General features: G+C 43.9%; 1 protein-coding gene across 4 annotated transcripts in view; it reads left to right on the top strand.

Annotated features, from left to right (window-relative positions):
- Window positions 1-15,115, top strand: part of HECW1 (HECT, C2 and WW domain containing E3 ubiquitin protein ligase 1) — a 418,742-nt gene that overhangs the window by 118,998 nt on the left and 284,629 nt on the right. The window contains exon 2 of one of the 4 annotated variants that reach the window (XM_040353252.1): window positions 7,409-7,466. The exons of the other annotated variants lie outside the window; for them this stretch is intronic. Within the exon in view, the coding sequence (XP_040209186.1) occupies window positions 7,440-7,466 (27 nt within the window). The 5' untranslated portion in view covers window positions 7,409-7,439. The remainder of the gene's footprint in view (window positions 1-7,408; window positions 7,467-15,115) is intronic. 4 annotated transcript variants of the gene reach the window in all.

Consider the following 15,115-nt stretch of genomic DNA (forward strand, 5'->3'; position numbering starts at 1 on the left):
AATAAAGTCCATAAATGTTTAACAAGTGAAATGCCAAACACCCGTGCTCTGTGCCAAGTTCCAAAATCAGTTGAAAACGTGTCCAAAGAAAAGTGATGTATCCTCCACCAAACTAAAGATTGGCTCCTTACCAGAACGCCATGATCCCTTATGACAGGGGATCATGAACAGCATATACTAGGTAGTCGCTCCCAGTCTTGCAGTTCAGACAGATACGATCCTTAACATTGGGGTCTCATCCACAAGTGATTAAACTTCACCAACATCAATGCCCACCATGTAAAAAACAATAACAGCTCCACATAGCGCATTAACCTCCCTGGCGGTATGATTCTTTCAGAAAAAACATGCTGAAAGCGGTACCATTATTTGCAAGGAAATTTGGCGTTTTATACTGTAGGTCTGTAATTTTTAGAAATAACTCACTTAAATCTGACCAAACAAGATTCTAATAGGCATCCCGTGTATTACATTTTTTAAAAAACAAAATTATAAATTATAATATAATAAATAATTATAAATAATTATAACAAATAATAATATAATTATAATAAAAATTATTCAATAATGTAATCAAATTAAAATCACTGAAATTTGCTCAGTTGCAGAATTGTTGCTGTCATTATTTTTTTTTTTTTATGACGAATTTCCCCACAAATCGCTATCGCACAATTCTGCAAGTGATTATAATTTATTATCGCTGTTTTTTAGCTGATCTAAAACTATTTTTGACATAAAGGGACACTTTTGGTTGCTATGGACAATCTACAGTTTGCAGGGAGAAAAAAAGGTTTTTATTATATAAAATGACATGCAGGACACTGGGCAGACCACTAGGGACAGGGGGGGTGTGTTTTTTTTACATACAGTACTGTAATCTATAAGATTACAGTATACTGTATGTAATGTGTTTGTTTACGTTTTTGAATTTGGCGCCGTTCTCCGTCCCCGTGCGTCGTAACGTCGCAGGGAACGGAGATCGGCGTCACACGGAGGCACTATGTGAATCGAGCGAGGTCCCGCTCGCTCACACAGCGCGGTGGCATCGCTGGATCCAGGGACAAGGTAAGTAAAAAGTGCCTGTGGATTCAGCGAGGCGAGCCGAGACTGACTCGGGGTTACCGATAGTAGCAGGAAAATCTAACCCCGAGTCAGTCTCGGGAAGACCGCCAGGGAGGTTAAATGAGTAAAAAAGATTTATTAAAAGTTGTATTGCACTTACAAACATGCAGTAAAAAAATGCCTTGAATCTGATGTGCCGGCCGGTACACAAATTCCCAGACACCTGTCCACTGGGGGAACATTTGGAGCTCTTGGGTGACGACAGCGTGCCGCTCCGCCCTACGTCCGTTTCGTAAAATATTACTTCTTCACATAGCTTATGATTTATACCAGGGGTGCCCAACCAGTGGCCCGGGGGCCACATGTGGCCCGCGGAGCACTCTGATGTGGCCCGCGACCTCCTGCCCTGGGATGGCTGGTTTGCAAGCCCAGATTGCCAACCTGCCATCCAAGAGCATCAGTGTTGTAAATGAAGCCGGCAGTAAAGGAAGCAAGCAGCTTTTCAGAAAGTGCACCACGCCTGTAGAATATAATAGACGTCTATTGATTGATTGATTGATTGATTTTAATATTTCTTTACAGCGCCACATACACCCTGAAGGGTGTGTCTAAGCGCTGGAAGGAGGTCCGCTGGTCTATTCTGGACCAAAAAGCAATCCAAGAGAAAAGAAAAAAGACTTCGTAGACGAACTGATGGCTCGTGTACATAAAAGAAAGAGAAACCATATAAAATATCAACAATAAAAACAAACGGTAGCAAGGGGGTTTGGAGTGAGGGGGACATAGGGTGAGGGGAGGAGGGGCCAGGTCAGTTTAATAGGCGTGGTCATAATCAACTTGCCCCAAAGAGGAAGGTTTTCAGAGCCTTTCTGAAGGTAATAAGAACAGTGGACTTCCTCAAAGGCAACGGGAGAAGGTTCCAAAGCGAGGCGGCTCTGGCTCTGAAGGATCGGCCACCGAACGAAATCAACCTTACTAGAGGGATGACAGCAAAGTCCTGATCGGCCGATCTCAGTGCCCTGGGGGGGTGGTAATGTATGGCCATGTTATTAATGAACAGTGGGCCATGTTGTTTGAAGGCCCTGAACATAACACACAAAGCCTTGAATTCGATCCTCCTTGCGCATGGGAGCCAATGAAGTAGTCTGAGAACGGGTGATATATGGTCCCATCTTGAGGTCCCCGTAATCAACCTAGCTGCCTGGTTCTGCACCAGCTGCAGCTTGGAGAGCCATTTAATAGGGAGTCCAAGGTATACCACATTGCAAAAGTCAAGGCGTGAGATGACTAAGGCCTGTACTAGTGTATTTCTGTGTGTTTGGGAGAGCAGATGTTTTACCCGTCGCAGCATCCGAAGATAGTAAAGGGCATTCTTGGTACAGTTCCTCACCTGTGGAATCCATGAAAGTTTATTGTCAAATATGACACCCAGGTTTCTTACTTGGCTGGATGGAGTGGGGCACGGGCCCATTGATACGGGCCACTCTGCAAGCAGGTTTAAACTTTGTGTTGGACCTGTAAGAAGTACCTCAGTTTTGGATACGTTCAGGGCCAAACGATTGTCCTTCATCCATGTCTGGATAGATGAGAGGCAACAGGAAAGAAGGTGGGCTGCCGTGGGGTTAAGAGCATCACTGGCCACAATTTGTATGTCATCAGCGTATACCTGAGTGGCCAATCCCCATGAAGAGATGATATCTATCACGGGCCTCACATAGCAATTAAACAGCCACGGTGAAATTGCCGAGCCCTGAGGGACCCCGCAGAGAAGGGGCACCCTCGCTGACCTAAATGAGCCCAATATTACTTGGAATGTTCTGCCTGTCAGGAAATTGCATATCCAAGTAAGGGGTAGGCCTGTAATATAGAACTCGTCCTGCAGCCGAGCCAGGAGGATCTTGTGGCTGACAGTATCGAAAGCCGCGGAGAGGTCAAGCAGTACCAAGGCCGCCGACCCCCCCGCGTCTCTCGACTCCAGCAGCCTTTCTCTAGTGGCCAGGATGGATAGCTCGATCCCTCTTTTGGGCCTAAACCCCGATTGAGCATCGTGAAAGAGATTTTGTAATTCACAATGTGCTTGAAGTTGCATAAGAGCCTCATGTTCCACCAGCTTAGCCAGAAAGCATAGTCCTGAAATGGGGCGGTAGTTGGACATAACTTTGGCATCCAGCGTGCTTTTTTTCAAAATTGGTGTGACCAGGGCATGTTTCCAGTTATCTGGAAACTCTCCAGTTGTCAAAGAGAGGTTAACCATGATCAGAATCTCATCGATGACTGTGTTGATGTTATCCTTAAGCAACCATGCTGGGCACGTGTCATCGGCATAATAAGAGGGTTTTAGATGTTTAATGGAGCTGAAGAGCTGAGATTTCGTTACTGGCTGAAAGGAGCAAAAGGGAATGATGTGATTGGGCCGGTCGATCTTAATAGTGAGGTTTGCTGAGGGAACAAGGACTGGGGGACCTAGGCCAGCTTGGATGTCACAAACTTTTTTGACAAAGGCCTCAAGTAGATTGTCACATAGAGCTTGAGAATGGACAATTTGTTGGGAGGCCAGTGGTGGATTAAACAGCTCCTTACTGATTTTAAATAGTTCCGCTTGGCTATTGGCCGCTAATTCGATGCGGGATGCTAGGGCTATTCTCTTATGCTTCCTTACTAACTGGAAGTAAGCACGGGCCTGTATTCTATAGAGGATTTTATTAGCCTTAGTTTTGTTTTTTTGCCATTTCCTTTCTAGCTTCCGGCAGTTATTTTTGAAGGTGGCTAATTTGGGGGTGTACCAACGATTGGATTTGTAAATTTTTGGCCTAAAGTTCGATTGGGTGAAGGGTGCCACTATGTCCAGCGTGGCCTTAAGTTTACCATCAAAAGCATTGAGTTTCTCATTTAACTGCTTGATGCTTTCCTCGAAGTCGTCAGGTAAAGCCTCATAGCTGTCTTTCTCAAGAGGGTTTGTGTAGGATTCGAGGTTCGAATAAGTATTGTGGAATAAATCAGGTGTGATTTTTTTCAAATTTCTGTACGGGAGGGAGGGTTGCATAAGGGCTCCTTTTGGTTTATCCGTGGTGTTTAGGGTAAGAATTTGAAATTGCACTAGGTAATGATCAGACCAGACCACTTGCTTGATTGTGGGAACGGTGGATTCTCCCACTACCGAGAATACTACATCAAGCAGATGCCCCTTTTCATGTCTATGGCAAAGTGCAGTTAACTGGCGGGAAAACCATACACTGCGCCACAATAGACCACAGACCATCAGTGTAAAAGCAGCCTTAGGCCCCTTTCACATGATCGGTCTGACCCAATCGGACCCTCCATTCACCTCTATGGAGCCGCAGATCTAAATAGACTTTTGTCCGTTTAGACCCGCCTACCTCCAATCCGATCTGCTAAAAAAAAACAAGTGGATCTGCCCCCTTCTATCTGATTGGATCGGAGGGCCCATAGAGTAGATTGGGCTGTGTCTGTGTCCGCTTTGCATATGCAGACTGGACACAGACCTGTCATCTGCCCACTCTGCTCATTGTGGCCTGAGACTGGTTACTAAGTCGCTTAAGTGGCCCTCGGCCTTCAAAAGGTTGGGCACCACTGATTTATACCATCACATATCACATAGTTTTGTGTATTTTGTGATTCAAACATTTGTTTCACATGGTTTAGAGGTAGCGCGATTTATATTTTTTTCTCACTGTTTGTTTTTTGTATCTATTGTTTACATGGTAATCGCAGCTCTCGGATTGAATAGACTGTGATTTTATTGCAGCTTTTCTTTCTTGTTTGTTCAGTATCTAGCACAGTTTCTTTCCAATTTTCCATATACTGCTGAAGAACATTTTAGAAAAGGTATAAAGGTTTAGAATATTGAGCTGGGTAAATTAATTTTAATATGGAATGAGTCTCAGTATATGGCAACCAATTCAGGAAGTTTTTTTTTGCCCATCAGTAGTGTCTCTCTCCCTCTTCTCACAGGACATAGAAGCAACATCGGGAGCCATTTGCTCTTGTTTCTGTCAATCAAATCCTGTGAGGGGGGGAGTAGTGTCAGGGCCGAGACACACTGTGTGTGTCTGTGGAAGCACACAGCCTGGCTCGGGGGCGAGCCCACACGTGTTTCCCCATAGAAAGCAGCTTGTTAGGTTGGCTCATGCAGAAGAGGAGGAGCTTAGAGCACACTGTAACCTTCATAGACATCATTCAGCTGTGAAGGATGTTGTCTGAAATGTATATTTCTAGATGATTTATATTGTTTCATAAGATAAGGCCACCAGCAATGGTGTCTTCTAAGTGCATAAACATGCAAGTTTATTAAAAAATATTACACAGGTTTATACCACAATGGACTAGCAAATTTTACCTTTGCTTTTAATATTAAAGTCATATTTTCAAACATTCTGTATTAACCAGAAGGGTAAATAATTGATATAGTTGATGTTATACGTTTATGCATTAAACACTGTTTCTCTTTATGTTACTGTAATTATGTAAATTATGCATTAATTTAAACTCAAAAAATCCAACACTGTTGATGTCTTAAGCCTCGTACACACGATCAGATTTTCCACAGACAAAGCCTCTGACTTTTGTCCGAAGGGCTTTGGCCAGGAATTTGTCTTGCATACAAACGGCACACAATTGTCGGCCAACAAACATGAACGTAGTTACGTACTACGTGAAAATTCAGCTCTTGAGCACAACCCTTTGGGCACCTTCTGCTAATGTCGTGTTTGATGAGCATTGATTCCGAGCATGCGTGTTTGTACTTTGGACTTTTGTCTGACAGACTTGTGTACACACGCTCGGAAAATCCGACAACAGACTGTTGTCCGCAGAAATTTTTTAAGCCTGCCATCCAACATTTGTCCACGGAAAATCCATCAACAATTGTCCGATGGAGCATACAAACGGTCGGATTTTCGGCCAACAGGCTGTCATGACACAATTCCCGTCGGAAAATCCGATCGTGTGTATGAGGCTTTACTCTTACTCAAATAGTCAACATTGTTGATGTCTTATAACACTTCTACCAAACGCATGTGCAGATAATTAATTACTTTAATAGTGCAATGAACCAAAGTATTTATTTTTAATTACATAGTGCTGAAAGACGCAGTGAGGTCAAGTAGCTTCTAATAGCCAGATCAACTTCAATAAGTACAGTAAAAGATGATTTAACGTAAATCAGCTACTGTACCCTTTTGCTCCTTATACAATGACATTAACCTACCTGGCGGTAATCCCAAGTCTGGCTCGGGTGGAATTTCAGTACTAATAGCGGTAACCCCGAGCCAGACTCGGGATCGCATCGCAGTATCCAGGCAGAGTTACTTACTTTGTCCCCTGGATCCCGCGATGTCTCCCGCTGTGTGATTGAGCTGTCTCCTCACTCGATTCACACAGTGCCCGAGTGCCGCCAAGCTCCGTTCCCTGCGACGTTGCGACGCACGGGGGCGGAGATCGGTGCTAAATTCCAAAAAGTAAAAACACAGTACACATACAGTATACTGTAATCTTACAGATTACAGTACTGTAGAAAATAATTGCACACCCCCCTTCGTCCCTAGTGGTCTGTCCAGTGACCTGCATGCACTTTTATATTATAAATAAAAAAAATTCTGCCTGGAAACTGTAGATTGTCCATAGCAACCAAAAAACGTCCCTTTATGTCAAAAGTGGTTTTAGAGCAGCTAGAAAACAGCGATAATAAATTAGAATCACTTGCAGAATTGAGCGATAGCGATTTGTGGGGAAATTCGTCATCAAACACTGAAAGTTATGACAGCGACAATTCTGCAACTGAGCAAATTTCAGTGTTTTTGATTTGATTACATTATTGAATAATTTTTATTATTATTAGATTATTATTTGTTATAATTATTTATAGTTATTTATCATATTATAATTTATGATTTTGTGTTTCAAACTTTATCATACCCGGGATGTCTACTAGACTCTTGTTTGGACAGATTTAAGTGAGTTATTCCTAAGAATTACAGGCCTACAATATAAAACGCCAAATTTCCATGCAAAACAATTGTACTGCTTTCAGCATGAAAAATCTGACATAATCATACCGCCAGGGAGGTTAAATAAAGTGCAAAGGGAACCTAATGTCATTTAAACTAGTGCAATGTTACAAAACTTGATATTTTACAAGACTTATTTACATACAAGTATATAATTCACATTCAAAGAGGTTTTTTTTTTTTCCTATTGGATTTAGTAGTTTTTATTGCTGTGTGAATAAAATGTCTTCAAGCTTATACTGACCTATTTAATGATTTAGTAATGTATGTTTTATATCCGGAGCCTATTGCTGAGTTAATCTCATTGGACTTTTCTCTAGGAATTGATGTGCTTGCAGTTGGCGGGTCATTATGCTGCTGCACCTGTGTAGTGTTAAGGTCAGTGTATTTTTCTGATTATAAACCCTATTCATGCCATTCCATTATAAATTCACTTATCATTCATAATGGAATGCACCATAGACCTCAACTGGCCTTACCTCTTAATCAAACCAACCAATGCCATTCCATTTTTAAACCAAGACATACATGTTCTTGCATGCATTGCAGAGACATTACCATATTGCTTACAAGATTTATTGTAACTTTATAAACAAATATATCAAATATTTAACCTCACAGTTTTACTAAAGGCTCACTTCAGGTAAAATTGTAAATGAAACCTTGAGATGTACTCCAGGAATATAGCTTACCTGCTGAAAATATCAGGTTTTCATCCAGATATCGCTCTACTACACCAGTCTAACCTAGCCCCTTTTGTATGTTATTTGGTTATCCTGGTGTGTCTGCTTGAGATGCAGAAACACACACACTGCAGACCCCTTGTTGTCTCTCCCATTGATGGTGCTATAAAAGTTGTTCTCAGATTCAACCCTACCCTGGAAGTTTGAATGTGATTGAGACACATGCCTTAGGAAGAATCCTCCCACTTTCTCTCTATGGGGCTGTGTGGGCTTATTTTACAGCTAATTACACAGAGCTTAGAACTTAAATTTTTTAACCGATGGATAAATAACCGATGGGGCCTACACACGATCGGTTTGGTCTGATGAAAACGGTCCATCAGATCGTTCTCATCGGATTGACTGATCGTGTATACGCGGCATAACTATACATTAGAAAATATACATTTGAGTAAAGGTGATTGCACATGACTTTTCATCTAACAAATAGAATCAAAAGTAAGTAAGCAAAGAATAAATACCTACGTCAGAGTTTCTTCTGTATAATTTTATAGTATTCATGAATCATAGACCCCTACAATGGGATAATACGGACACTGGAAATTGCCACTTTTAATTCTGTAAATTGCATGCTAATTGAAGTGAAGCTGCTTGTTGAATCCTATGTGTATGAATTTAGAAAAGGCAATGTGTTGGAGAGCTTTACAAAGGATTGTGCTGGGCATTTTATTACAGTTTCTATGTATATTACTTTGGCTGTTGCAAGAAAACTGCATTATCACTTTAATTTGCATTTGTGCACGTATTTTAAGTCCACTGCATAAGTAAAACTGTGCTGTGCATATAAATCTCCCCCACTTAAAGCAGTTGTAAACTGCTGGTCGTTTTCCTTTTTTTTACCTGCAATGTAAAGGCATAATGTGCTAGTATTTATTTCCTGAAAACGAAGCCTTCCAGCAATGCGATATCATCACTGGAGGCCGCTTCCATCTTCTCCCACCTTCTGGGTTCACGGACTCTGTGGCTGGCAGGAGCCTCAATGTATTCAAAAAGAATACAGTCTCTGCCACAGATCTTTCTTTCAGGGTAAAAATAAAGGGCCAGATTCACAGAATAGATACGACGGCGTATCTCCTGATACACCATCGTATCTCTTGTCGTATCTATGCGGCTGATTCATAGAATCAGTTCCGCATAGATAGCCCTAAGATCCGACAGGTGTACTTGACTTACACCGTCGGATTTTAGGATGCAGTACCTCGGCCGCCTCTGGGTGGAGTTTGCGTCGTTTTCCAGCGTCGGGTATGCAAATTAGCAGTTACAGCGATCCACGAAGGTTTTCGCATTCGTTACGTCGGCGCAAGTCTTTTTTTCCCGTCGCAAAGTTAAGTGTGCTATTAACATGGTGCAAAATTACTCCACCATGTTAAAGTATGGGCGTCGTTCCCGCGACGATTTTGAATTTATTTTTTTCCGGCGTAAGTACGTTACGCACGTCGCGATTCACAAACACGTCGCGCCGCCGTAATTTCGCGCAAAGCACGTTGGGAAAATTGCGAACGGAGCATTCGCAGAACGTCCGGCGCGGGAGCGCGCCTAATTTAAATGGTACACGCCCCATTTGAATTGGGCGGGCTTGCGCCGGACGGGTTTACGCTACACCGCCGCAAGTTTACAGGTAAGTGCTTTGTGAATCTGCGGAGCTGCGAATCGGTTGGAGCTGCGGTGGCTCAACGCGATTGGCACTGCGCTGACAAGCCATTCACCTCTGCAGCTAGGGGTTCGGATCCCGGTCCCGGCTACATGTGAATTGAGTTTGGTGGTCTCAGCCCGGCTCCCGGTGGGTGTGCTATGCGAGGTAAGCCTGCGCTTAGTACGCCCACCCCCCTCCCACAAAAACCACCACACTAACACGCACTCGAAATTGGGTTAACATCACACACTTTGACCACGCGGTCTCTAAAAAGAGAGGCGAAGGACTAACGGGGCTGGTTGAGCGGGCTAGATCCTCTCACTTCCTTATAGGGAGTCCCTCTGCTCCGTTGGGCTTCAAAGCGGAGCAGGTAGGGCGGGCTGTGTGGGAGGACCCCCTCACACACCTGCCATTGCCACCCGGGGCATGGAGAAAGGTGGCAGATTGCCTCTGGGGGAGGCCTGCCTACTCCCAACTCCTGCAGTCCGGCTCCTCTCTCGAGTACACGCACAAAATACACCTTAAAAAAAAAAAAAAAAAAGTGCTTTGTGAATCAGGCACTTACACTAAAAACTTGTGGCAGTGTAACGTAAACGGGTTACGTTGCGCCGCCGTATTGTACCTGACTCTGGCCCAAAGTGTTCAAGAATCCTCTGCCACAGGATTTAGTATCCGGATCTCCAGCCGTACAGTTTAGAGCCTTTTAGCCGACCTGGCAACACTGTAAGGCATCATAGAATACGGTGCATCCTCCAATAAAGTTACCAGGCCTCTCCCGAGACACCAGCTGCCTTCTGCTTGACCCACTCCAGGACAGGTCCTCCCCTGGTTTCTTCCATTGAGTGGGTTCCTCCCACAGGACAGACAGCACAGGAGTACCTTCAAAGTGCAGGCCCCAGTCAAGGCGACTGGGCCCACCCGGCAGTAATGCAGCCTCGGGCCAACGTGGTCCCGGGGCTGAAAATGGACCATCACATGCCTCGAGCCAGGAGGGCTACGAGGCAAAAAGGGACCTCAGAAAATGGTGTGTGCCACTTAAGTATCCTTCCCCAGCATGCCCAGCGGGGAGACCACTCCCACTGGGCTGTTCCTTTGGGAAAAGACATTTAATGTACTCTGGCTTGCCTGTGTTCCAACATTGGCCTGTGGTGGTAATGCCACCTACAGGCAAACAATGGGAAAACCCTCCAAGCGCAGCCATAGCCGGAACAGAGGCTGATTTAGACTTAATCATCAGAGTCTGAGCTAACTACCAGCTCAGACACCCACTAAATTTAACATAGTGCCTGGTCATCAGGAGCAGGGCGCTACACTTCTATTTTTTTTCAATATTTCATACTTGTTTTAAGGGGGGGGGGGTCTTTGGTGACACACCAGAGGTATAAAAAGACCCCCTGATGTTTCCCATTTAAGACAGAGAAATGGACCGAAGACAGTCCCCTTTCTCTGCATCCTGAGAGCTGCACTTTACTCGAATGAATAGAGAGACTCCTGTTCATTCACAAAACTGGAGTATAGTAAACACTGTGATCAATGGACATAGGAGCGATCAGTACTGATCGCTCACTATGACCATCTAAGGAAAAGAAGGGGGTGGTAAACACTTGTTTACCAACCACCCCTCCCCCACACACACCGCTTTCCATCCTGACAGGACAGTTTCACTTTGACCAGCAGAAGCTGAAGGAGCAGGAAACGGGAGGAGGGAGAGCTGGCTAGCAGCACAGCACGGAGGGGGCTCCCGGTATGGGGGGAGCATGGGAGCGACTGGAAGGGGGTTGCAACAACCACCCGCCAAGTGCTGAATTTATTTGTTTTATATTGCTGTGGCTTCCCTGCAGCACCTAAAGCCAGTGGGAGGCTGGCAGCTGCAGAGAATTTACAATCGATCAATGCTGGCGATCGGTGCTGGGGGGGTAGGTGTTATCAGTGCCACAGGCACTGGTGCAGAAAGGTAGGGGGAATTAGAGGGGCAGTGGGGAGGGATTGTCATCCATTGATCAGGGCTATTGGCTTGTTCAGCAGAGTCTGAAGTGACCATGAGCTTATAGCAAAAGGAGGAATGAGGTCCATATGGTTTACAGACCTGACCAGCTGGAAGCAGTTCTATAGGTCCGTATGCTGTACAGGCTTGGCAGTGAAAGGGTAAAAACAGAATTTGAGTTTTACAAACTATTTAGAGAAAAAATTGCCCCCTGAATGTCCCCCCCCCCCAATGTTTTTAAAAAAAATGCAACTTTCACTTTTCCACAAAAAAAAAAAGCACTCCTACCAGTCCTCTTCCAGATTGTATGACAGAAAACTTCATTTAACATACTTCTAGTGAACCCGTGCTGTAATGAGCAGACCTGCTAGGGGTGCACCACCACATCATAATCTGCAGCTTTTTTATACAGCACAGGCAAAGGGGTACATAGCGTTATATAACAGAGGGGATGGCATGATCATAATATAGATTTGATTGCAGCAAGAGGAGGCGATCGTGGAGTGGACAGAACTGACAGGCAGGGAGGGGGGATGAGGACACAGGAGAGCAGAAAGCAGGGCTGCGGCTGAAGTATGGGACGTAAACTGACCACAGTGTCAGGGCTCAGCAGCCATGATACAGTGGTCGGTTCACAGAGGGGATGGCATAGCCAGGCAGGATCAGACAGGTTTTTTTAGGTGATACACGGGGCCAAATTAAACAGTACAAGCACTGTGCTGTATAACGTACTTTAAGGAAACAGGATACTTTCTCTTTTTTTTTTAGATTAACAAACACTAATCACTTGCATGAAAACACTTAAAAAATATCAGAATTCCTCTTTTTACTTACCTAAATCTGTAATGAATTGATTCCAAAACTGTCTTTTTTTTTATTCTGTAAACAAGAGGAGGGGTCTTTTTTTAGGAGTGGAAATGGATGCTTACATAGGTTGTGGTGTGGTCATCTCAGGATGCAGAGGATGGATTGCAGTGAGGACATCAGCACATGGTGGGCACATTAGCAGCACTGGATAACCATTTCCCTGCACCTGGAAATGGTGCCTCGAGGGACATGGATGGTGAATGTTGAGTATAAGGGCCTGTGTTGATTGGCTTTGGACTTGTGTCGATGGCATTAACTTATGTCACTTTGAGATGCTTTTGAAACCATTCAGAATTCATTAATAGGTGCATTTAACCTGCAGTTAACCTCATTCTGACACTGCATTTGACCTGCTTCAGGTGGTTTTTCATTCACATAGACTTGTATTCGAATGCAAAAATCTGTTTGAGCTTGCTGACACAGACTCTAAAAAAACACAACACAACACATTTATAAAGAATGCCGAAAAGGTAAAAGAGGGGTGGGAAAGATGTTTTTTATTACATAGTAAACAAACTCTAAAAAGACCTCTGCAGGTACAAGCACTGTGGAGAAATGTATCCTGAAAGTTGATAAGATATGCTCTGAAGGTGCTCAAGTCAGGATTCAGCACTATGTTTCCAATTTCATAACAAATGCTCCGTGTTTATATTAGAGATTAGAAGGCTATAAGGCTGCCGCATCATTGCTGGAAAGGGTTAGCAAAATTAACCAAGTAAATAAAGTAAGTCAACTACTGGGATATATAACAAACTGGTAGACAAATATACGTATATGCAACATAAATGATAACATATAATGATCCCATTTGGTGCTCGTGCTCAATAAAGACTCCTATGGACTGGTGCTTAGACTGGGTGCCCCACATAGATGTGCACTCACCGCAATGTGTGGACCAACTATCACTAGTGTGGTCTATTAGGCATGTGGGGATACCCCAAACTCAGATCTTTAGGATGATGTCTTATTGATAGAGATGTATAGGGATGAATGGGGATCAAAAGAGAAAGAGTCTCATTACGCAATGCCGTTTAAAACATTTATTGATTCCACAAAATAAAAAAGGTTACACTTACATTGCTGAGTGCCTAATAGTCCTGGCACCCGGCGTGTATAGCAGGCGATTGATTAAAAGGGTAATCGGCCCTGAATGGAATAGTCCTAGTAACGGCGTCCTGGTGCACGATTCCCTGGTGGTTTCAATTGGAGCACCAATTGAAACCACCAGGGAATCGTGCACCAGGACGCCACTACTAGGACTATTCCGTTCAGGGCCGATTAACCTTTTAATCAATTGCCTGCTATACACACCGGGTGCCAGGACTATAAAGCCCTGTACACACGATCGGATATCTGATGGAATCTAATCCGATGGATTTTTTCATCGGATATCCGATGAAGCTGACTTTCATCAGTCTTGCCTACACACCATCAGTCAAAAATCCGACCGTGCCAAAACGCGATGACGTAAAACACTACGACGTGCTGAGAAAAATTAAGTTCAATGCTTCCGAGCATGCGTCAACTTGATTCTGAGCATGCGTGGATTTTTGACCCATGGACTTCCACACAGACCATCGTTTTTTTACTATTGTTTTTTTATCCATAGGAAAAATTTAAAACATGTTCTATTTTTTTTCACCGATGGAAAACAAACCAATGGGGCCCACACACGATCAATTTGTCCAAAGAAAACAGTCCATCGGTTTGTTTTCATTGGACAAACCAATCGCGTGTACAGGGGTTTAGGCACTCAGCAATGTAAGTGTAACCTTTTTTATTTTGTGGAATCAATGAATGTTTTAAACGGCATTGCGTAATGAATCGCCATTCATCCCTACGAGCAACATCTCTATCAATAAGACGTCATCCTAAAGATCTGAGTTTGGGGTATCCCCACATGCCTAATAAACCACACTAGTGATAGTTGGTCCACACATTGCGGTGAGTGCACATCTATGTGGGGCACCCAGTCTGAGCACCAGTCCATAGGAGTCTTTATTGAACACGAGCACGAGCACCATATGGGATCATCATATGTTATAATTTATGTTGCATATACGTATATTTGTCTACCAGTTTGTTATATATCCTAGTAGTTGATTTCTAGCGCATTTTTCTTTCTTTCAATCTATATTGCTCTGTTGGTACATAGCAAGTTTATTTTGCAGCTGATATCAGGTACTTTGGGTACTCATTCATATCCAAAGGTGCTTTTTAGTTTATATACTCAAATAAAGTACCGTATTTTTCGCCGTATAAGACGCACCTGACCATAAGACGCACCTAGGTTTTAGAGGAGAAAAACAAGAAAAAAAAATATTCTGAACCAAATGGTGTACTAAAATATTTTATATTATACTACTACTATAGGTGGGTGGTGGACACACAGCAATACCACCCCACCTATCAAATCAGCTCAGCTACACTATATCTGGTGGTGGTGGTGGACACAGCAACCTCCCCCCCCCCCCCCCCTTCCCAGATCAGCTCAGGGTGGCAGGACAGACACAAACACAGCTTAAGCCTCTATCACATTAGCTCAGGTGATGAGCAATGGATACCATGCCAGCTCACACCTCCCGCCCCCTTATCAACAGCTCACCTCAGGCAGTGGAAGACACTGCCATTATAATCCCCTCTGGCTGGCTGGCTGGCTGGCTCTCAGATGTACCCAGGAAGCAGCTAGGAATTAGTTGTGGTGACATATTCAGAGCACAGCAGCTGCGGGGGAAGGAGCAGGAAGTCAGACAGGACTAGACCACGGCCCTGAAAGGGAGGGGGGGGGGGGTTCGGCTGA

Source organism: Rana temporaria, chromosome 5 (assembly GCF_905171775.1).
Source record: "Rana temporaria chromosome 5, aRanTem1.1, whole genome shotgun sequence".
Classification (NCBI taxonomy): domain Eukaryota; kingdom Metazoa; phylum Chordata; class Amphibia; order Anura; family Ranidae; genus Rana; species Rana temporaria.